Here is a 22723-nt window from a genome sequence, read left to right on the forward strand (position 1 = left end):
TTTGGGAGGCCGAGGCTGGTGGATCACCTGAGGTCAGGAGTTTGAGACCAGCCTGGCCAGCATGGCTAAACCCTGTCTCTACTAAAAATACAAAAATTAGCTGGGCGTGGTAGCGGTCACCTGTAATCCCAACTACTTGGGAGGCTGAGACTGGAGAATTGCTTGAACCCAGGAGGCAGAAGTTGCAGTGAGCTGAGATCGTACCATTGCACTTCAGCCTGGGCGACAAGAGCAAAACTCTATCTCAAAAAGAAAATTCAAGACTGAAAGATTATCTAAAGCACTTGCACAGTGCTTGGTGCTTGGAAGGCCTTCAGTAAACAGTGGCCCATTCATATTTATTATTAGTGGAGGAAAGAGAACAGACCCTGGGGCCAGAAATGTACAAATGACCCCAGATCTCAGCTCTGCTGCTTGATAATTTTAATCTTGAGCCCTAGACCGTAAGGTCTTTTGTCCAAAATGGGTGTGATGCCCCCAACCTGCCTGCCTACCTCTAGTGGTTATTGGGAAACTAGAATGCAACACTTTGTGCTGTTCTTTGTCAGTTTTTAACGCCCATACAATTGCAAAGCATTCTTTTTTTTTTTTTTTTTTTTGAGACAGAGTCTCACTATGTCACCCAGGCTGGAGTGCAATGGTGCAATCTCGGCTCACTGCAACCTCCGCCTCCCGGGTTCAAGCGATTCTCATGCCTCAGTCTCCCAAGTATCTGGGATTATAGGCATGTGCCACCACGCCTGGCTAATTTTTGTATTTTTAGTAGAGACAGGGTTTCACCACATTGGCCAGGTTGGTCTCGAGCTCCTGATCTCAAAGTGATCCGCCGGCCTCAGCCTCCCAAAGTGCTGGGATTACAGGCATGAGCCACCGCACCCGGCCCAATTGCAAAGCATTCTATCAAATGTTTTCATTTTCCTGATGTCTTATTATTTTTTCTTTATAGAATCCAGAACTTGGACCAGAGCTGTCAAGGGACATATATTTGCCAGGCCCATGGACCTTGGGGGCAGGCCCAGGCCAGTGCCCAGCTGGTTGTCCAAGGTAGGAGGGTGGCTTCAGGCCTCTGCTAAGAGCAGGGAACAGAGATGAGAAAGGGAGAGAGGCATAGGGCCCAGACCCTATTCCCTGGGAATCCCCCTAAATGTGTCAGAATAAAGAGAAATATTCTATTTTGCTTAGCTTGTGTCTAGCATAGAGTAAAAGGGGCTTGATAAACATTTCAAGGGAGGGTATGGGTGGAGTGTGTGAGTGCTCAGATGAACCGATGAAGATTGAATCAGCGTGAACTGGGCATGGTGGAACACACCTGTGGTCCCAGCTACTCAGGAGGCTAAATTGGGAGCATTGCTTGAGCACGTGAGTTCTAGGTGGCAGTGAGCTGTGATCACACCTGTAAATACAGCCAAGACCCTGTCTCTAAAAAAACAAAAGAATAAGTGGACACGTGAGTGAGTAAATGCATAAGACCTGACAAGTGAGCGTGTTTGTGAGTGAATGCATGAAAAAGTGAATGAGGAACGAATGAATGCTGGAGCTTCAGTGCTCACCTTTCCTTGGGCAGTCTGTGGCCTCCCTCGGGCCAGGCCTGCAGTGACTGATCTCACTGGACCTCCTCCTCCCTCCTCCCCAGCCCTGCCCTCGGTGCTCATCAACATCCGGACCTCTGTGCAGACCGTGGTGGTCGGCCACGCCGTGGAGTTCGAATGTCTAGCGCTGGGCGACCCCAAGCCTCAAGTGACATGGAGCAAAGTTGGAGGGCACCTGCGGCCTGGCATTGTGCAGAGCGGAGGCGTCGTCAGGATCGCCCACGTAGAGCTGGCTGATGCGGGACAGTATCGCTGTACTGCCACCAACGCAGCTGGCACCACACAATCCCACGTGCTGCTGCTTGTGCAAGGTGAAGGCTGGTGGGGACTTTTGTTGGGGGACAGTGAGTGGGGCCGGGGCTTCTCCTGCCGTCATCTTCTGCCTGCCTGCTCTGCTCTTCCTTTCTGTTCGCTTGGGATATTTTCCATTGTGTGTATTTAAGGGGCAGGTTTCATAACAGGTGGCAGCAGCAGGGGATAAAAGAGATTCCCCCAGGGTAGCCTGGAATGTACAGGGAGAGATCTAGGCCATAGAGCATCAAGAAGAAAAAAGAAACCTTGTCCTCATCGGCAGGGAGTGCCTGCTGTGCTGGGAGAGACCTGCAGCATGGTCTGAGGGCAGAGACATAACCCAGACAACAAACAGACCTAACAGAGAGTAAAACAAGGACAACAGATGCAGGGCAGACACAAACACTGTGTGTTCTTTAAAGGCAATTGCTTTTTACCCCAAGTCCTGTGACTTGCCTCCAAACTTGCTTACCTATACTGTCTCTAGTACTCACTTCTCAGGTCCCCAGAGGGCTGCACAATTTTTTGCCCAGGCATGTTGAAGAGGTCTCAGGCTGTGGAGTGACATGGATCTGGCCCTGAACCCTGACTCTGCCCAGCGAAGAGCAAACAGCCACTTTCCCCCTCTAAGCCATAATTTCCTCATCTGTGAAATGGAATGTAGTGGCTCCCTTCAAGGGGTGATATGAGGATGAAATGAATCAGGGTGCAGGCTGGGCCCACATCTGTGACTGTCATGTTGATGGCCTATGTCTCTTCCATGCGTCTCAGCCTTGCCCCAGATCTCAATGCCCCAAGAAGTCCGTGTGCCTGCTGGTTCTGCAGCTGTCTTCCCCTGCATAGCCTCAGGCTACCCCACTCCTGACATCAGCTGGAGCAAGGTAAGCACTGGAGAGGGAACCAGCAGGCAGCCCTGGGGGGCTGGGACCAGGTCTGAAGCATCTCAGTGTCCCCAGGACGTGGCACAGGCTTGGCCAAGAGTAAATGCACAATGTTGGAAGGTGGGCCTGAGGCACAGATGGGAGGCAGGCCCCTGGACATGTGGGCCAAGGCCAGGGCCCTCAGTGCTGGTGCATTTGCAGCTGGATGGCAGCCTGCCACCTGACAGCCGTCTGGAGAACAACATGCTGACGCTGCCCTCAGTCCGACCCCAGGACGCGGGCACCTACGTCTGCACCGCCACTAACCGCCAGGGCAAGGTCAAAGCCTTTGCCCACCTGCAGGTGCCAGGTAAAATAACCACCCCCAAGAATTGGCAGTGCCCTGCCCACTCCCTGACTGGCAGGGTCTCCAACTGTGCTCTCTGCCGGCAGAGCGGGTGGTGCCCTACTTCACGCAGACCCCCTACTCCTTCCTGCCGCTGCCCACCATCAAGGATGCCTACAGGAAGTTCGAGATCAAGATCACCTTCCGGCCCGACTCAGCCGATGGTGAGCAGGAGGGTTCATTTGCAGGGTGGACTGGCCTGGGTTGAGGGACCTTGTGGAGTAACTGCCATCATGGCTTGAGCCCTGGCTGCCCCTCAGTCCTGCCCCAATCCCTCAGCCCTCCCTCTCCAGAAGCCCCCAGACCTCTGGGCCTCCACCCTGGCGTACCTTCTCTTGCACCTCCCCGCTTCTCCATCCCTGCCTCTTTGATATCTCCAGCCTCCCCGTGGCTCCTCTGCCACCAGGGCATCACCCCCAGTCCTCCTGTCCCAGCTTCCTTTCCCCATCTCTGCTCCTTCCTCCCTCCCCTGCCTCCATCTCACCCTTTCCTCCTCTCTTTCTCTCGTCTTACGGGTCTCTGACTTTCACTGTCCAGGCCTCCTTCTCTACTCGGGTGAGTCTCTGCCTCCCTCTTCCCCTTGAGGGAGACTCCAGTGTGTGTGAAGCAAATTCAGTTTCTTTCTAGGGGCGCTCAGTAAGGCCCTTGCATTTGAGGCACCAGCCCTGAGGCAGTGAGAAGGCCCCGTCTGTGTGAGGAGTGCCAGAGGGAGGGACAGGTTCCGAGAGTGGACGGGCTCAAGAGCTTGGGTCGTTTCTAGGGTGGGGGAGGACGGGGAGCCTGTGGCTGGATGGGAGGCCCCTCACACAGTGGTGCCCATCCAGGGATGCTGCTGTACAACGGGCAGAAGCGAGTCCCAGGGAGCCCCACTAACCTGGCCAACCGGCAGCCTGACTTCATCTCCTTCGGCCTCGTTGGGGGAAGGCCCGAGTTCCGGTGAGACCCCCAGCCTCCCCATGTATAGGGAGACTGGACACAGGGGCTTTGGTCTGGCAAGCACTACCCTGGGCTCCATTATACAAAGGAGATCTGGAGAAAGGAGAAAATGTGGCCGTTCCCCTTGGTGACCACCCAATCTGCTGGAGTAGGAATAGTATGCCAGCCAGGTGGAGGAGGGTGCAACCTCAGACTTGGGACTGCTGCAGGCCAGGATTCATTCATTCATTCATTCATTCATTCATTCATTCATTCATGCATGCATGCATCACTTATTTGCTGAGCACCCCATGCGTGCCAGGCACTGATACAGGTAAAACAAAACAGACCAAATCCTGGCTCTTGTGGGAAGGTGTATTCTCGTTGGGGAAGAATAAACAAGCCTTAAACAGAGAAACAAGGTGATCTCAGGGAGAGAGGAGTCCTCAGAGGAACAGGGAGGCCAGGTGCTAGGCTGCAGGGCCCTGAGCCTGGGGTCCCTGTGGGCTGCTCTGGAAAAGCTCCCAGCGAAAGGATGTGGGGAGAGAAGATCTGGGGGATGGGTCGCGGGGTGGGAGGACAAGACAGGGACAGGAACTGGAACAGCCCCAGGGCTGGGACTGCAGGAATTGGTGACATCCCTCCTCTGGGGCCCCTCTGCCCGATGGGCCCCTAGCCCTTCTTCCGAATCCCCTATCCATCTCTCCTGCCCCGGCCTGCCCCACGGAGCAGGTTCGATGCAGGCTCAGGCATGGCCACCATCCGCCACCCCACACCACTGGCCCTGGGCCATTTCCACACCGTGACCCTGCTGCGCAGCCTCACCCAGGGCTCCCTGATTGTGGGTGACCTGGCCCCGGTCAATGGGACCTCCCAGGTAAGACCCAACCCCATCCTTCTACTTCCAGCCCTCATCCCGCCCCTGCCCAGCCTCTCTTGCCATTCCTGACTTCCCCACCTCCCCAGGGCAAGTTCCAGGGCCTGGACCTGAATGAGGAGCTCTACCTGGGCGGCTACCCTGACTATGGTGCCATCCCCAAGGCGGGGCTGAGCAGCGGCTTCATAGGTGAGCCCCCTGCCCACCTCCAGCTGAGGCTAGGCCTTACCTGGCTGGCTGGAAGAGCCCTGGAGAGCCTGGGAGGGCACCGCAGGTGTGGGCTGGGACACCCTGCCCCATGCTCATCCTGCCCACTCACCTCCCAGGCTGTGTCCGGGACCTGCGCATCCAGGGCGAGGAAATCATCTTCCACGACCTCAACCTCACGGCGCACGGCATCTCCCACTGCCCCACCTGTCGGGACCGGCCCTGCCAGGTGACCCCACACCCCACATACCACCTGGCTGCCATGGCCTCCACCCCCAGCCATGGCTGGCCCCGTGGGGATTATGGCGGGGACTGAATGTTCTCGGCCTTATTTCTGGGGGCTGCTTTGCAGAATGGTGGGCAGTGCCATGACTCTGAGAGCAGCAGCTATGTGTGCGTCTGCCCAGCTGGTTTCACCGGGAGCCGCTGTGAGCACTCACAGGCCCTGCACTGCCATCCGGGTACGCACCCCCCAGCGCCAGTCGTTGTCGCCCCTTTGGAAGCGGGACGGCCAAAAGGAAGGGCCTGCTGCTCTTCCCTTTGCTGCCTCCCCATTCCCACCACCATCTCCACCACCGGGGCACTTCCACACACCCCACTCTTACCTGAGCACTCACCACTCCTCCCATGTACCCATCCCCCATCTCTGCTACCCAGGGGCCCTCGCCCCATCACGGCTGCTTCCCCTCCTCCATCCCTGCTGACCAAATTCTTACCACTACCCTGCCACCCAGGCACTCCCCCCCCCCCAGCCCCATCTTTTTTTTTTGAAACGAAGATTTCGCTCTTGTTGCCCAGGCTGGAGTGCAGTGGCACAATCTCAGCTCACTGCAACTTCTGCCTCTTGGGGTCAAGTGATTCTCCTGCCTCAGCCTCCTGAGTAGCTGCGATTACAAGTGTCCACCATCACCCCTGGCTAGTTTTTTGTATTTTTAGTAGAGGCAGGATTTCACTACATTGGCCATGGCTGGTCTTGAACTTCTGACCTCAGGTGATCCACCTGCCTCGGTCTCCCAAAGTGCTGGGATTACAGGCATAAGCCCCTATGCCCAGCCCCCAGTCCCATCTTATTACCGAGGTGCCCCCCCCTCAACCCAACACTGTTATCCAGGTCCAGTCTCTGAAGAACCCGCGGATACAGAGTCCCTCGACTGCTTCCCCCGCAGTCCTCCCCATGGCCTCTTTTGGCTCCCACCTTGCTCTGCTCAGTTCCCTCCTCCAAGGCCTCCCAGGAGGCTGGCCTGGCCCTCACTAGCCGAGCCCCCCGGGGTGTGATGGGCAGGGCTCTGGCATCAGGGCCCCCCTCCCTCCAGAGTCACCTCCATGTCCTTTTCACTGGCCCGTGTGCCCCCCAGAGGCCTGTGGGCCCGACGCCACCTGTGTGAATAGGCCTGATGGTCGAGGCTACACCTGCCGCTGCCACTTGGGCCGCTCGGGGTTACGGTGTGAGGAAGGTGAGTGGAGCCAGGCCAGTGACCCTCAGGGTCCCAGTGTCAGCTGGGGAGGCTGGGTGGGGCACTCTGAAGCTGTGATGGGCCCCTACGGGTGATAAAACGATACCCGACCCAGAGGATCTCAAAGTCACCTGGTCACGTGTCTGCCCAGGCTGAATCCCTTAGTGAGTGAGGGCCCCCAGAGAGGACCCCTATCATATTGGAGCTCCTCCCAGGCCAGTCTGCAAGGGCAGGGGGGCTCCTATGCCGCTGTAGCTGGTGCCAGCTGGTCCTGAGCCTCTGGGCCTGGGGAGTGAGGCAGGCAAGGATCCCAGAGGAAGGCAGAGTAGCTGGACCCCACCCAAGGGTCCAGGATCACCACTTCCTTAGCTGAGCTGTGGCTGCTGCAGGTGTGACAGTGACCACCCCCTCGCTGTCGGGTGCTGGCTCCTACCTGGCGCTGCCCGCTCTCACCAACACACACCACGAGCTACGCCTGGACGTGGAGTTCAAGCCACTCGCCCCTGACGGGGTCCTGCTGTTCAGCGGGGGGAAGAGCGGGCCTGTGGAGGATTTCGTGTCCCTGGCGATGGTGGGTGGCCACCTGGAATTCCGCTACGAGCTGGGGTCAGGTAGGCACCCAGCACCAAATGCGGGGCTCTGTACGCCAAGCCTTGTGCCCGCCTCGGCTCTCCAAGCCCCAGGGAAGCGTGGGGGGATAAATGCAGGGATCAGGCTGAGTCCCCTCTTCCCGTGCCTTTCGTCTCTGTGTCACTTGAGGCCAGTCCCTAGCCCTCTCTGAGCCGTGGGCTCCTCATCTGGAATACAGAAAGCTGTAGGGCATTCCCCATCTGCTCAGGGCCCTGTTTGTGGTGGAGAGGGCAGGGAGCCCCATGCGCCCCCATGTTCCCAACCCTGCCTGGTATCCTCCCCAGGGCTGGCTGTTCTGCGGAGCGCCGAGCCGCTGGCCCTGGGCCGCTGGCACCGCGTGTCTGCAGAGCGTCTCAACAAGGATGGCAGCCTGCGGGTGAATGGTGGACGCCCTGTGCTGCGCTCCTCGCCTGGCAAGAGCCAGGGCCTCAACCTGCACACCCTGCTCTACCTGGGGGGTGTGGAGCCTTCCGTGCCACTGTCCCCAGCCACCAACATGAGCGCTCACTTCCGCGGCTGTGTGGGCGAGGTAAGAGGAGCCTCCTCAGGACAAGTGGAGGGGAGGGGTGCCAAACCTTGCACCTCCCTTGGCTCTCCAAGCACCTTGGCACTGTGCCCCTCCACCTGTAACCACCCATGGGCCCTGGGCCAGGATGCTGTACCTCTGAGCCTCAGTTTCCTCCTCTGTAAAATGGGCGTGATCACATGTTCCTTGAAGGGTTGGGCAGAGGATTGTCTGCACTGACGGATGAATGTTTCTGGCACACAGTAGGCACTCAACTCCTGTGCCTCCCTCCCCACACCGTGAATCCATGCTGCCACTCAGGGCCCAATGCAGGCTCCCAGCTGTCCTCTGCTGTATTCTTCTCCCTGCTGGTACACCTGGGCCTCTGCCTCCCATGCCCCTTTAGTCCCTCAGTGTCCCTGTCCCCACAGGTGTCAGTGAATGGCAAACGGCTGGACCTCACCTACAGTTTCCTAGGCAGCCAGGGCATCGGGCAGTGCTATGACAGCTCCCCATGTGAGCGCCAGCCATGCCAACATGGTGCCACGTGCATGCCCGCTGGCGAGTATGAGTTCCAGTGCCTGTGTCGAGATGGATTCAAAGGTGGGAAAGCCTGCCCAGGGCACCGGAGGGGAGGGGCACAGGTGGTCAGCAACACCTCCAGCCCATGCCCACCCACCCACTCGCCTCTGCCCTGGTCCGCAGGAGACCTGTGTGAGCACGAGGAGAACCCCTGCCAGCTCCGTGAACCTTGTTTGCATGGGGGCACCTGCCAGGGCACCCGCTGCCTCTGCCTCCCTGGCTTCTCTGGCCCACGCTGCCAACAAGGTACCCAGGCCTGGCTTCTCTCCACTTCATCTCTGTCTTGGGGCCCTGGGGCTCGACATAGTACCCACGGGTGTCTGTGCCCACCAACTGGACCCTGCCCTTCTCCCTAGGCTCTGGACACGGTATAGCAGAGTCCGACTGGCATCTTGAAGGCAGCGGGGGCAATGGTGAGTACTTGCCATGGCCTCCTCCCCAGCTTCAGCCTCAACTCACTCTTCCAGTTACCCCACACCCTCAGTTCTGGCCTGTAAGCAAAACAGCCCTATATGAGGAGCTTGCTGGGCAGAGAGACAGAATGAAGACCACAGCCATGTGGAGCTGGGGCCTGCCCCACACTTACTGGCTGGATGACCTTGGGCAGGCCTTTGAAACCACTCTGACCTCAGTTTCCTCCTCTGTATTCATGTATTCAGTCAACAAACTATTGTGTGCCCATCCTTGCCCTGGTAGCAGAAAATATATGAGAGGCCGAGGCAGGCGGATCATGAGGTCAGGAGATCGAGACCATGGTGAAAACCGGTCTCTACTAAAAATACAAAAAATTAGCCAGGCGCGGTGGCAGGTGTCCATAGTCCCGGCTACTCGGAGGCTGAGGCAGGAGAATGGCGTGAAGCCAGGAGGCGGAGCTTACAGTGAGCCATGATCGCGCCACTGCACTCCAGCCTAGGCGACAGAGCGAGACTCCGTCTCAAGAAAAATAAAATAAAATAAAATAAAATAAAATAAAATAAAATAAAATAAAATAAAAGAAGCATAAAGCAAGACCCTCCTTCCCAAGAATTCCACCGTCTGCTGAAAAGCTAAGGAAACAGTCAAGAGTGAATGTTGATTGAATGTTTATGGGCACTGTGCTAACGCCTTTATAGACACATCTCTTCATATGTATCACTAATATCATAGGCGAGGCAGTAGTATAGTGGTTAAGAGTATAGACTTGGAGCTAGCCTGCTTGGGTTCAAATCCTAGCTCTCCCACTTACTAGCTGTGGAACTTCGGGTGAGTCACTTAACCTCTCTGTGCCCCATATAAAATGGAGATGAGTAACATCTTTCTCTAATGATCTGGATAAACTTTTATGTGACAGTAAAATTACTTAGTGCATTTGGTGGAGTCTTGCTTTGTCGCCCAGGCCAGAGTGCAGTTGCACAATCTTAGCTCACTGCAACCTCTGCCTCCCAGATTTAAGTGATTCTGCTGCCTCAGCTTCCTAAGTAGCTGGGATTACAGGTGCCTGCCACCACACCCAGCTAATTTTTGTATTTTTTGTAGAGATGGGGTTTCACCATGTTGGCCAGGCCGGTCTCTAACTCCTGACCTCAGGTGATCTGCCCCCCTCAGCCCCCTAAAGTGCTGGAAATACGGGCATAAGCCACCGCACCTGGCCACTTAGTCCTCTTTAAATGCCTAGAACAATGTCTGGTACAGAGTCAGTACAGAATGTTAGCTGTTGTTAATATTGTATTCAGCTGGCCGGGCGTGGTGGCTCACACCTGTAATCCCAGCACTTTGGGATGCTGAAGCGGGCACATCACCTGAGGTTGGGAATTTGACACCAGCCTGACCAACATGGAGAAACCCCGTCCCTACTAAAAATACAAAATTAGCTGGGCGTGGTGGCGCACGCCTGTAATCCCAGCTACTCCGGGGGCTGAGGCAGGAGAATCGCTTGAACCTGGGAAGTGGAGGTTGCAGTGAGCCAAGATTGCGCCATTGCAGTCCAGCCTGGGCAACAAGAGTGAAACTCCCCCCCCCCAAAAAAAAAAAAAAAAAAATACTATATTCAGCTGGGCGTGGTGACTGACGCCTATAATCCCAGCAGTTTGGGAGGCTGTGGCGGGCAGATTGCTTGAGCCCAGGAGTTCTATACCAGCCTGGGCAACATGGCGAAATCCTGTACAAAAAGTAGCTGGGCGTGGTGGTGCTCATCTATGGTCCCAGCTACTTGAGAGACAGGCAGGAGGATCACTTGAGCCCAGGAGGTCGAGGCTGTAGTGAGCTAAGATTGTGTCACTGCACTCCAGCCTGGGCAACAGACCAAGACTCTGTCTCAAAAAAATAAAAAATAAGGCTGGGCGCGGTGGTTCACACCTGTCATCCCAACACTTTGGGAGGCCAAGGTGGGTGGATCACCTGAGATCAGGAGTTCGAGACCAGCCTGGCCAACATGGCGAACCACCATCTCTACTAAAAGTACAAAAATTAGCCGGGCGTGGTGGTGTGCACCTGTAGTCCCAGCTACTTGGGAGGCCAAGGCAGAAGAATTGCTTGAACCTGGGAGGTGGAGGTTGTAGTGAACCAAGATTGTGCCACTGCACTCCAGCCTGGGCCACGGAGCAAGACTCCATCTCAAAACAATAAATAAAATAAGACATATCTATATATAATCTTCATTCATAGGGTTGTCGTAAGGATTGAGTTAAATGCAATGGTGTCTGTGGCTGGATGGGACACTCCCCGCACAGGCACATCGTAGGTGCTTGGTAAATGTCAGCCGTTCTCCTCATCACTTGGCAGAGGGTAGCAGAGGGTCCCCTACTCTTGCCCCCTGCCAGAGCTACTATGGCCAGTGCCAGCCTGTAGGATGGGTCGTGAGCAGATAGGGCTGGGGGTGGTAGAGCCACACACAGTATGGACATCAGGGCTAAAAGGTCCAGGTTGCAATCTTAGTTCCCCCCACATCCTGGGCCAGTCACTCGCCTGAGCCTGCCTGCCCATCTGTAAGATGGAGAGAACACCAAGGCTCTGAACCGTTGATTGCCATGGTCCAAGGTGACCAACCGTCCCAGTAGCTCCAGACGGAGGGGTTTCTTGGGATGTGGGACTTTCAGGGCTAAAGCCAGACAGAACTTGGCAAGTAGAATGGCGGGTAACCCGACATGGATCCTGTTGACTGCACAAAATAAAATAAAATGCATTGATTTAAGGAAAGCAAGTATGCTGAAGTAAAGTAGTCAAACCATTTTTTAAGTTTTCTGACTTGCTCTATACGTGCTTCTTTATTAATACATCAAATAACAAGATTGGGTGGTCTCAGTAGCTACCACAGTTTCAAAGCAGCAATATGTGTAAATGATATTTTGAAATATTTGTAGCTACTGTAATGTGATAAGCAAATACTAGTAACAAAGTTGCAGGTCCTACCACTACTACTTTGGTTTCTTGCCTACATCTCATTGAAAGAACGGCTCAATTTCAGTGAGAAGTGAGTGAAATTGAGGTGTGATGCTTTCCCATCCAAGGTCACAGGCCCCCTGAATTCTGTCGACAACTCCCTTGGGTCCGCAGGGACTGCAGGCTCAGAGCCCCCTAGTCCTGCATGTTGGCGTGGAGGTGGGGGTCAGTGGAACTGACCGGGGATTGATGCCTGATGTGGCAGGTGTGGCACCATCCTCCTCTCTCCCGCAGATGCCCCTGGGCAGTATGGAGCTTATTTCCACGATGATGGCTTCCTTGCCTTCCCTGGCCGTATCTTCTCCAGGAGGTGAGACTGGTGTTGGGAGAGCCCGTGGGCCTAATGGGGAGGACGGGAATCTGGGACTTCTGTCCCCTCACCCACTCTTCCTCCGCAGCCTGCCCGAGGTGCCCGAGACCATCGAGCTGGAGGTTCGGACCAGCACGGCCAATGGCCTCCTGCTCTGGCAGGGTGTGGTGAGTGTGGGCATCCGGCTAGACTCTTGGGGCTCCTGGGGCAGGGAGCTGGCTTCCTGGTGGCCAAACTGGTGGGGAGAGGGGAAAGCGGAGCCTCCTGGCCTCGGCAGCCTCGGCTCTCCAGGCTGGGGACCCCAGAGACCCTGTGCTTCCCTGACAGGAGGTGGGAGAGGCCGGCCGAGGCAAGGACTTCATCAGCCTCGGGCTTCAAGATGGGCACCTTGTCTTCAGGTGGGTCCTGGCACCTGGCCCTTCCTCTCCCTTCCCTGGTCCCAGCACCCCACTCCCCCGTCCTGCCCCAGCTCACACTTCTTGGGCCTGGATGATTACAGGTACCAGCTGGGTAGTGGGGAGGCCCGCCTGGTCTCTGAGGACCCCATCAATGACGGCGAGTGGCACCGGGTGACAGCGCTGCGGTAAGGGACCCTGCCGGGCACTCGGGACGGGGCCCAGTGTTCTGGAGTGGGGCAGGACGCCCCCCACCATGGGCAGAGAGGCAGGCATTGAGCTCTGTGGAGACAGAACTTAAAGCCAGGGGAGGGGAGAACCCGCCAGCCAGGGCTCAAGCTTCCATCTCGGACTGAACTCCGCTGGGGACAAGCGAGCGCCCTCGGGGCAGGAGGAAACCTGGGCGCAGAAACGAGGAGGCTGCCTTCGTGGGGCCTGATCTCTTGTTCAGCGGGGGAAAGAGAGCTTGGGGAGCAGGGACAGACTTCTGAGTCTGGAATCTCCGTGCCAGGGGGAGGGGACGCTGTCGCGGCGCTGGGGAGGACCGGGGAGTTTGTGGGAAGGGGCCTGACCCAGGTCCATTGCAGGGAGGGCCGCAGAGGTTCCATCCAGGTCGACGGTGAAGAGCTGGTCAGCGGCCGGTCCCCAGGTCCCAACGTGGCAGTCAACGCCAAGGGCAGCATCTACATTGGTAAGTCTGGGCCTCCTTCTCAGGGCAAGGGCAGGAACAGCACTCCCTTGGGGCTGGAGCTCACCCGGCCTTCCTCGCCTCCTGGGCTGCTGGAGCCCACAAGCCCTGTCCTCTCACCTCCTGGCAGGCGGAGCCCCCGACGTGACCATGCTGACGGGAGGCAGGTTCTCCTCGGGCATCACAGGCTGTGTCAAGAACCTGGTGCTGCACTCGGCCCGACCCGGCGCCCCGCCCCCACAGCCCCTGGACCTGCAGCACCGCGCCCAGGCCGGGGCCAACACACGCCCCTGCCCCTCGTAGGCACCTGCCTGCCCCACACGGACTCCCGGGCCGCGCCCCAGCCCGACAACGTCGAGTATATTATTATTAATATTATTATGAATTTTTGTAAGAAACTGAGGCGATGCCACGCTTTGCTGCTACCGCCCTGGGCTGGACTGGAGGTGGGCACGCCACCCCCACCCACTCAGCTGGGCAAAGCCACAAGGCTGGCGGGCAAGACAGGTTTGATGGGAGTAGGTGCCTCAGAAAGCCACCAGGACTTGGGGTCAGGAACAGTGGCTGGGTGGGCCCAGAACTGCCCCCACTCTCCCCCTACCCACCAATGGAGGCCCCAAGATAGAGCTGGGTGGCCTGTTTCTGCAGCCCTTGGGCAGTTCTCACTCCTAGGAGAGCCAACCTCGGCTTGTAGGCTGGTGCCCCACAGCTACCTGAGACGGGCATCGCAGGAACCTCTGCCACCCACTCAGGATTGGGAATTGTCTTTAGTGCCGGCTGTGGAGCAAAAGGCAGCTCACCCCTGGGCAGGCGGTCCCCATCCCCACCAGCTCATTTTTCAGCACCCCCACCCACCTCCACCCAGCCCCTGGCACCTCCTCTGGCAGCCTCCCCCCCCACCACGCCCTCCTGGCCTGCATTCCCACCCCCTCCTGCCAGCACAAAGCCCGGGGTCCCTCCCTCAGGGGCTGTAAGGGAAAACCCACCCCGGCTCTTACCAGGAGCTGCTACAGGCAGAGCCCAGCACTGAGAGGGCCCCGCCCACCGGGCCTTGCCCACCCCAGGCCACATCCCCACTCATCTGGAAGTGAAGGCCCAGGGACTCAGCCGCCGCTGGTGCCCAGGAAGAGCTAGTGCCTTGGGTGGGGGAAAGCCGGACTCACAACTGGGAGAGAGAGGAGGGGGATATGACCACCGACCACCCTGCCCCATCTGCGGGAGCCTGAAGATCCAGCTCGAGTGCCATCCTGCCAGTGGCTCCCAGACTGTGGGGTTGGGACGCCTGGCCTCTGTGTCCTAGAAGGGACCCTCCTGTGGTCTTTGTCTTGATTTTTCTTAATAAACGGTGCTATCCCCGCCAGGGGCCTCCCGTGTCTTTGATGAGGGCTTCAGTCAGTGGAGTCTGTGGGTGGGGCAGAGCAGGGCAGGTGAGATCTGGGGATGAAGCAAGGTGTTTTTGGATCAGTGAGGCTCCCAGACCCCCAACCCTGTGAGGCAGGAATCGTCCTATTTTCTGGAGGGGCAGCTGAGTCTCAGAGGGTTAGGAGGCCTGTCCAACATCAGACAGAGAGCCAGGTTAGAACCCGAAGAGTCTGTCTGACCCCAGAGCCTAGTCTCATTCCCGTGTGCCCAAAGCCCTCTAGGGATGGCCTCCCTGACCCTGGAAGGCCGGGCCACTCAGCTGCAGCCCCCTGGGGAGACCTGGCTGGGACATGGGTAGCAAATGGCAGAGGCTGTGCTGCAGCGGAGGCAGAGGCCACAGGCACCAGGTTGCCAGGCCAGCCAGCTAGGAGAGCAACAGCACCAGAGGAGGCCCATGAGGAGGCCAGCAGAAGCCAGGAGCATCGAGGAGACCAGCGCCACCCCTCGGAGCTGGGGGCCTGTGGGAGGAGAAAGTCCACTCAGGCCTTGGCCTGGGCCCACTGCCCGTCTCCATCACCTGGAGAGGGACAGGTGTGATTTTGGTGGGGAGAGGAGGAGCAGGGTGTAACCTTCCAAAGCTGCGTCCTGTCTCGTGGGGTCCCTGCCTGCTGGGGGACTCCTCTCAGCTGCAATCCGGAGGGATCCTGCAGACCCAAGAGCTGGAGAGGGAGTCGGAGATCTGGAGGTGTGGTCGTCTGTACTTCCTGTCTCGCTGGGCACCGGAGAGGGACCTACATGGGAAAACAGAACTAGCACACTGAGAACTGCCCTTTCTGGGGCACTTGCATGTCTCATTCAATCCTCATAAGACTTCCCTGAGTTTGTCACTCTTTGTGTTTCCATTTTACAGAGAGGTTGTCACTTGCCAAGGTCACTTAGCTGGAAGTGATAGGAGGACTTGAATTCACACGGTCTGGCTCCAGGGCCTAGGGTCTATGAGTGGAGCTACTTCTGAAGGAAGAGGGTGTACATGTACTGAGCATTGAGGCAGGAATGTCCTCACTCTGTCGCCCAGGCTGGAATCCAGTGGCGCAGTCACCACTCACTGCAACTTCTGCCTTCCAGGCTCAAGCGATCCTCCCAGCTCAGCCTCCTGAGTAGCTGGGACTACCAGCACGTGCCACCACACCTGGCTAATTTTTTTATTTTTTGTAGAGACAGGATCTCACTATGTTGCCCAAGCTGGTCTCGACTCCTGAGCTCAAGCGATCCACCTGCCTTAGCCTCCCAAAATGCTGGGATTACAGGTGTGAGCCACCGTGCCCAGCCGTGAGCATTTTCTGTACATCAAGCACCACACTCTGTGCTGAGCCCTTTACCTATGTATGCAGCTTACAGTTTATGACAACTCTGAAGGGTGAGGTTTATCCCCATTTCACAGGTAAGGAAACTGAGCCATAGAGGTTCATTCTTCCATTCATTTGACTAGTATTTCTTGAGCATCTCCTATGCCCCAGGCATGGCTCTAGCAACTGGGGGATACAACCATAAGCACATGACAAATATGTCTTCATGGAACTGGGAGTTTAGTGTGGGGAGAAACAAAACACGTGAATAGAATTTTGGTCCAAAGGAGACACGTGCTAGTGAGAAAAATTACTCATGTTGCCGGGGGCAGAGCTGCCGCTTTTCTTACTGTGGCAAAGCACATAACATTTACCATTTAACCATGGTTAGGGGTGCAGTTCAGTGGCATTAAATATATTCTGATCGGGTTTGGATCTGTGTTCCCACCCAAATCACAGGTCAAATTGTAATTCCCAGTGTTGGAGGTGGGGCCTGGTGGGAGGTGATTGGATCATGGGGATGGATTTCTCATGAATGGTTTAGCACCAACCCCTTGGTGCTGTTCTCATGATAGTGAGTTCTTGCAAGATCTGGTTGTTTAAAAGCGTGCAGTGCCTCCCCACTCTCTCTCTCCTACTCTGGCTGCACCTGCTCCCCTCGCCTTCTGCCAAGATTGTAAGTTTCCTGAGGCGTAAGTTTCCTGAGGCATCCCCAGATGCTGAGCGAGATGCCAGCATCATGCTTCCTGTACAACCTGCAGAACTGTGAGACAATTAAACCTCTTAAACCTCTTTTCTTTATAAATTACCCAGTCTCCGGTGTTTTTTTATAGCAATGCGAGGACAGACTAATACACTTTCACACTGGGCAGCCATCACTGGCGTCCATCTCCAGAACTTTGCATCTGCCCAAACTGAAACTCCATCAATTCCATTAACTCCATATCCTCCTTGTCCCCACCTCCCCAGCCCCTGGTGACCATGGCTCTACTTCCTGTCTCTGTAATTTTGACTCTTCTAATATGCATATTAGAATATAATAATATATTAACAGTTATTAATAATATAACTTTTTTTTTTTGAGAAGGAGTTTTGCTCTTATTGCCCAGGCTGGAGTGCAATAGAGTAATCTCGGCTCACCGCAACCTATGCCTCCTGGGTTCAAGCGATTCTCCTGCCTCAGCCTCCCGAGTAGCTGGGACTACAGGCATGTGCCACCACGCCCGGCTAATTTTGTATTTTTAGTACAAATGGGGTTTCTCCATGTTGGTCAGGCTGGTCTCTACCTCCCGACTACAGGTGATCCGCCCATCTTGGCCTCCCAAAGTGCTGGGATTACAGGCGCAAGCCACTGCACTTGGCCAGGGTTGCTATTTTTATATAAAGGAGTCAGGGAAGAACTTAACTAGAGACCCACCAGGAAGCAAAGGAATGAGCTTGCAATGCAGATCTCAGAAGAAAAGTCTGGTAGAGGACACAGCTACTACAAAGGCCAGAACAAGGCTGGAGTGTGGAGAGGAGGCAGGGCCAGGGAGGAGGTGGAGCCAGGGAGGAGGCAGGGTCGGGACAGAAGAGGCGGGGCCAGGAAATAAGGGGCAGGGCCTGATCGTGCAGGGCTTTCCAGCCTGAGGGAGGCTTTGCCTTTGCTGAGCGAGATGAGGGTTTTGAGCAGGAGAGTGACATAACCTGATTTACTGCTTTAAAAGGTTCCTCTGGTGGGGAAGCATAACTCCCCACTCAAGTGGGCTATATATAGTGACTTCCCAAGAATACAGTGGGGAAAGATGGGGCCAAAAGTAACAGTGGCGAAATCAGGCAGACATGACTTCAGCCAGGCAGTCAAGGTCAGCGTCAACCACCACCCAACACCAAAGTCATGCTGGGCGTGTGTACCTTTGATATGATGTGATAAAGATGGCATTTCACTTCTGTGAACTGTAACTCCAGTCTTATTATGAGAAAAGTACCAAATAAATCCCAATAGTGGGGCATCCTACAAAATCTCGGAGCCGTACTCACAACTGTCAAGGTCATCAAAAACCAGGAAATCCTGAGAAACTGCCACTGCCAAGGGGAGCCTAAAGAGGCATGATGACTATTAATGGACGTAACATGAGGCTGGGCACGGAGGCTCACGCCTGTAATCCCAGCACTTTGGGAGGCCAAGGCGGGTGGATCACTTGAGGTCAGGAGTTAGACCAGCCTGGCCAACATGGTGAAACCCCGTGTCTATTAAAAATACAAAAATTAGCTGGGCATGGTGGTGTGCGCCTGTAATCCCAGCTACACGAGAGGCTGAGGCAGGAGAATTGCTTGAACCCGGGAGGCGGAGGTTGCAGTGAGGCAAGACTATGCCACTGCAGTCTATCTAGCCTACGCAACAGAGCAAGACTCTATCTGAAAAAAAGTAATAAAATAAATAAATAAATAAGTGTAACATGAGATGCTGAATGGGATCCTGGGACAGAAAAAGGACATTAGGCAAAAACTAGGGAAAACTGAATAAACTGTGGACTTTAGTTAATATTGCTTCATTAATTAAAACAGGCCAGGCGCGGTGGCTCAAGCCTGTAATCCCAGCACTTTGGCAGGCCGAGACGGGCGGATCACGAGGTCAGGAGATCGAGACCATACTGGCTAACGTGGTGAAACCTCATCTCTATTAAAAAAATACAAAAAAACGAGCCGGGCGAGGTGGCGGGTGCCTGTAGTCCCAGATACTCAGGAGGCTGAGGCAGGAAAATGGCGTAAACCCAGGAGGCAGAGCTTGCAGTGAGCTGAGATCCGGTCACCGCACTCCAGCCTGGGTGACAGAGCGAGACTCCGTCTCAAAAAAAAAAAAAAAAAAAATCTCATACTAATGTAAAATGTCAATAATAGCACCCAAACTGAGTGCTGGGTATATGAGAATTTTCTGTACTATCTTCTCAATTTTTTTGTAAATCTAACACTGCCCTGAGAAATGAAATTCATGCAATCCCAGCACTTTGGGAGGCCAAGGCGGGAAGATCACTTGAGCCCAGGAGTTCGAGACTAGCCCTTGCAATATAGTGAGACCTCATCTCTACAAAAAGCACAAAAATTAGCGGGGCATGGCGGCGCATGGTGTAGTCCCAGCTGCTCTGGAGGCTGAGGTGGGAGGAACACCTGAGTCCAGGAAGCAGAGGTTGCAGTGAGCCGAGATGGCGCCACGGCACTCCAGCCTGGATAACAGAATGAGACCCTATCTCAAAACAATAAATAAATAAATAAACAAGTTCATTTGAAAGAAAAAGAAAAAGAGGCTGGGCGCGGTGGCTCAAGCCTGTAATCCCAGCACTTTGGGAGGCCAAGACGGGCGGATCACGAGGTCAGGAGATCGAGACCATCCTGGCTAACATGGTGAAACCCCGTCTCTACTAAAAAAAATACAAAAAATTAGCCGGGCGAGGTGGCGGGCGCCTGTAGTCCCAGCAACTCGGGAGGCTGAGGCAGGAGAATGGCGTAAATCCGGGAGGCGGAGCTTACAGTGAGCTGAGATCCGGCCACAGCACTCCAGCCTGGGTGGCAGAGCGAGACTCCGTCTCAAAAAAAAAAAAAAAAAAAAAGAGAAAAAGAAAAAGAAACCTCCCCCAGGCTTCCACGGGAAGAACATGCTGTCAGAGGCAAAGGACAGAAGGAGGGAGACCAGTTCAGAGGTTATTAGAACAACCCAGACGAGAACTGGTGGTAGCTCAAACCAGGTGATGGCAGAGCAGGTGTGAGAAGGGTCAGAGTCTGGAGAGCTTTCGAAGGACTTGTCGCTGGCTTGGTTATGGGTTATAGGCTATGGGTTAAGTGGGGAGTAAAAGATGGCTCAGTGTGAGGCCTGGGCATCTGGAATGTGAAGCTGCTGCTCAGTGAGAGGGAAGCAGGATGCAGGGAGGGCTGTGGACCAGGAGTCCAGTGTGGGGCAAGTTAAGTTTGAGATTTCACCTATACATCCACGCAGAGATGCTGAGCAGGGAGAAGGTTATGTAGCTGAAATTCAAAGACAAGTCCCGTTGGTGATACAATATAAACGAGATCCACAAGGGAATGAGCCTGGATGGAGGACAACTGGACATAGGACCTGGGTCTCATGGCACAAAGCAGACAGCATCAGGGAAATGACCGGGAACCTGCAAAGATGGCTGAGCGGGGGATGGGGAAGCTAAGTATGTGGGGTTCTGGGAAACTGTGTTTCACCCCTGTTCAACTGTACCTGGCAGCCCTACCTCCATCCCACTCCTAATTGGGTGTGGTGGGCAGGTGGGACATCTCTAGATCCCCAGGAAGGTTATTCCTGGGTGATTTAGTCTGGTCCCTTCCACCAACCCTAGCCCTCCTATCCCACTCCCCTGTCTACAGAGATCATTCCTGCTCATTTTACTCACTGGCTTTATGACCTTGGGCAAGTCACTTCTCTCTAGGCCTCAGTTTCCCGATCTGTAAAGCGTGGGAGTCAGACTGGATTGATGGTTTTCAAATTATGTCTTGAGAGTGACACTCAGGGCCCTCAGAGAGACATCAGGCAGCCAGAGCCCCAGGACCACCATCCAGTGAAGCAGACGACATCTCCTTTGAATGTCTTGGGCCTCCGTGCCAGGTCCCATTTAGCAAAAGTTTCCACCACTAAAGCATCATTTGGAATCCGCCGGATGAGATACATCTGCAGCGTAGCTCTCTGCCTGACTGCTCTGCCCCTCCAGCCCTTGGCCTAAGGCGATTCCACACTTCCACTTTCCTCTCTCCTGCCTCCCCACCCGGGCCCTGCCCTAGGGAAGGGGAGTTACAGCCAGCCAGGCTTCCTTCCAGCTGTTCGGTAGGGCCCAGTCTGCACCCCACACTGACCTCTGCAGTCAGCTGGTGACCAGGAGCCCTGGTCACTGCCGTCGCCACAGTTGTCCATGCCCCAGGGGTCACACACGAGGCTTGAGGGGATGCACCTGCCATTCTGGCAGCGGAAGTAGGCACCACAAGGTCCTGAGGCCAGAAGCGGAAGCCTGAGGTGAGGATCCTGGTCCGGCCCATGACACAGCAGGGTGTGTGGTCCCATGGTGACAGTGTGGGGGTGTGGGCAGGAGATAGGTGCCGTCGAGGATGCGGATGAGAGCATGGATGAGTGTTTCAGGGGGAGAAGGGTGGAGGACGGCAGCTAACATTTACTGACTTCCTCTTCTGTGCCAGGCGCAGTTGTAAATACTTCACATCCTGGCTCATTGAGGCCCCACAATACCCTTATGGGGCAAGTACTGTTATTAATTTTATTACTTTTAGTTATTATATTTTTTAAAATATTTTTTGTTGTTGTTTTAGGCAGGTCTCTCTCTGTCACTCAGGCTGGTCTTGAACTCCTGAACTCAAGTGATCCTCATGCCTTGGCCTCCCAAAGTGCTGGATTACAGGCGTAAGCCACAGCGCCCAGTCGGGTGAGTATTATTAATTGCAGTTCCAAGAGGCCCCTTTCCTGGCTTGAGTTGGTTTCTGCTGCCTACCGGCCTGGAGAGTCCTGACCACACCCTTTCAAACATCTGAAGGGCTGACCCAGCGCGGAGCAGCCAGCATGTGGCATAAGAGCGTGGGAGCTGTGTGTAAGCGTGCAAGGTGGTACTGTGTGCATATGAGGTGTGTGATAATGGTGAGTGGGAAGCGTGAGGCGTGTGCTGCAGTGAGTGAAATGCATGAGTGTGGAGTGTGTGGGGGCGATGAGGTGCGTGGGTTGTATGTGACGTGTGTGTGGATGTCAGAGTGTGAGGTGTGTACATGTGTGGGAGTTGTGTGTGAATGTGTGTGGGGAGGAAGTTGTGTGTGTGTGTGTGTGTATGTGTGTGTGCACTGGGGCTGGTAGGACAGTCTGGCACACACATCCACGGTAGCCAGATTTATCTGATTGACTCTTAAGATCCGGGAGGTCCCTTATTGTGACCCTGCCACAATAGCCACCACCTTCTTCCCTCCCAGTTCCTGCCATCTTGTGCTCCCGGCGCCCGCGCCATTCCCCTGTTGGCCCCAGTCCCCCCCACTGTGGCCCCAGTCCCGCATGGCCTCTGCATAGGGCCCCGTCCCGGCCTTCAGCCCCAGCTCACCCAGATGGAAAGAGGTGCCTTCGCCCACGAAGTCCACGCGGGGCTGGCGGCCTCTCGTGACCAGGCGCAGGCCTAGGAAGGGTCCGGAGGATGCCACGGGGACCGGGATGGTCAGGCCGCAGAGGGCGGACCCCAGGGGCCGGGGCGCCCCCGGCGGGCCCTCGTAGAACTGCAGGTAGGAGCTGGGGGCGCACGGGCCGGCCGGGGCCGGGGAGGAGGTGTTGAGCGCCGGGGGCGCGGGGGTCAGGCTGTAGACCAGGAAGAAGCGGAACTGGAAGCGGATCCGGTCGCCGGGGGCCGCCGCCTGCACCCAGAGCCAGCAGTCCGTGTCCGGAGCCACGAAGTAGAACCTGAGCGAGGCGGCATGCGAGCGCAGCAGCAGCCCGTCTCCCTGCCACGTCTGCCCGCACATGTCCGCCAGGTCGGCTGCAGCGGAAGGCACGGATCCTGGAGCAGCGCGGCGCGACCCCGAACTCGACTCTGCCCCCTGCCCGCTGTGTGAGCCACTAGCCCTCTCCGAGCCTCAGTTTCCTTATCGGTGAGATGGGGATGATTAAGCAATCTCAGAATGATTGTGAGGACTAAATGATTTAATTTAATTTAATTCAACTCTACAATCCCTTATTCAAAACCCTAAGATGCGGGGCCGAGCACGGTGGCTCACGCCAGTAATCCCAGCACTTTGGAGGCCAAGGCGGGTGGATCACCTGAGGTCAGGAGTTTGAGAGCAGCCAGGCCACCGTGGTGAAACCTCGTCTCTACAAAAAATTAGCCGGACGTGGTGGCACGCACCTGTAATCCCA

The 22723-nt window shown here is 55.8% G+C and overlaps 2 protein-coding genes across 3 annotated transcripts in view; one reads left to right on the plus strand and one right to left on the minus strand.

Annotated features, from left to right (window-relative positions):
• HSPG2 (heparan sulfate proteoglycan 2) overlaps positions 1-14484 on the plus strand; it is a 104349-nt gene extending 89865 nt beyond the window's left edge. The window contains exons 80-101 of the mRNA XM_026455926.2: positions 947-1044; positions 1634-1900; positions 2652-2761; positions 2963-3110; positions 3194-3310; positions 3971-4082; positions 4794-4938; positions 5028-5127; positions 5265-5374; positions 5498-5606; positions 6501-6599; positions 6989-7210; positions 7514-7758; positions 8166-8337; positions 8440-8562; positions 8673-8729; positions 11968-12043; positions 12132-12210; positions 12371-12441; positions 12543-12626; positions 13026-13129; positions 13257-14484. Coding sequence (XP_026311711.1) covers positions 947-1044; positions 1634-1900; positions 2652-2761; positions 2963-3110; positions 3194-3310; positions 3971-4082; positions 4794-4938; positions 5028-5127; positions 5265-5374; positions 5498-5606; positions 6501-6599; positions 6989-7210; positions 7514-7758; positions 8166-8337; positions 8440-8562; positions 8673-8729; positions 11968-12043; positions 12132-12210; positions 12371-12441; positions 12543-12626; positions 13026-13129; positions 13257-13429 — 2821 coding nt within the window. The 3' untranslated portion in view covers positions 13430-14484. The remainder of the gene's footprint in view (positions 1-946; positions 1045-1633; positions 1901-2651; positions 2762-2962; positions 3111-3193; positions 3311-3970; positions 4083-4793; positions 4939-5027; positions 5128-5264; positions 5375-5497; positions 5607-6500; positions 6600-6988; positions 7211-7513; positions 7759-8165; positions 8338-8439; positions 8563-8672; positions 8730-11967; positions 12044-12131; positions 12211-12370; positions 12442-12542; positions 12627-13025; positions 13130-13256) is intronic.
• Positions 13512-22340, minus strand: LDLRAD2 (low density lipoprotein receptor class A domain containing 2). 2 transcript variants are annotated; one of them, XM_023219727.2, is made up of 5 exons: positions 21921-22335; positions 20686-20817; positions 15118-15279; positions 14828-15006; positions 13512-14528 (listed from the first exon to the last, which is right to left on the minus strand). In XM_023219727.2, exons 1-5 carry the CDS (start codon positions 22330-22332, stop codon positions 14475-14477), a joined length of 939 nt encoding a protein of 312 aa, XP_023075495.1. In that variant the 5' UTR covers positions 22333-22335; the 3' UTR covers positions 13512-14474. The 2 variants fall into 2 exon arrangements, with proteins under 2 accessions (XP_023075495.1, XP_023075496.1); XM_023219728.2 differs by lacking the exon at positions 14828-15006 and having other exon boundaries at positions 21921-22340.
• Positions 22341-22723: the final 383 nt, after the last annotated feature.

The sequence above is a fragment of the Piliocolobus tephrosceles genome, chromosome 1, assembly GCF_002776525.5.
Source record: "Piliocolobus tephrosceles isolate RC106 chromosome 1, ASM277652v3, whole genome shotgun sequence".
Lineage (NCBI taxonomy): Eukaryota > Metazoa > Chordata > Mammalia > Primates > Cercopithecidae > Piliocolobus > Piliocolobus tephrosceles.

Coding starts and splice junctions, on each gene's coding strand:
- LDLRAD2 (XM_023219727.2), bottom strand. CDS start 22,332: ATGTGCGGGCAGACGTGGCAGGGAGACGGGCTGCTGCTGCGCTCGCAT. Junction 20,818..21,920: donor AGGCACCTCTTTCCATCTGG/GTGAGCTGGGGC, acceptor TTCTGGCCTCAG/GACCTTGTGGTGCCTACTTC. Junction 14,529..14,827: donor GCTACCCATGTCCCAGCCAG/GTCTCCCCAGGG, acceptor CCCCACCCACAG/ACTCCACTGACTGAAGCCCT.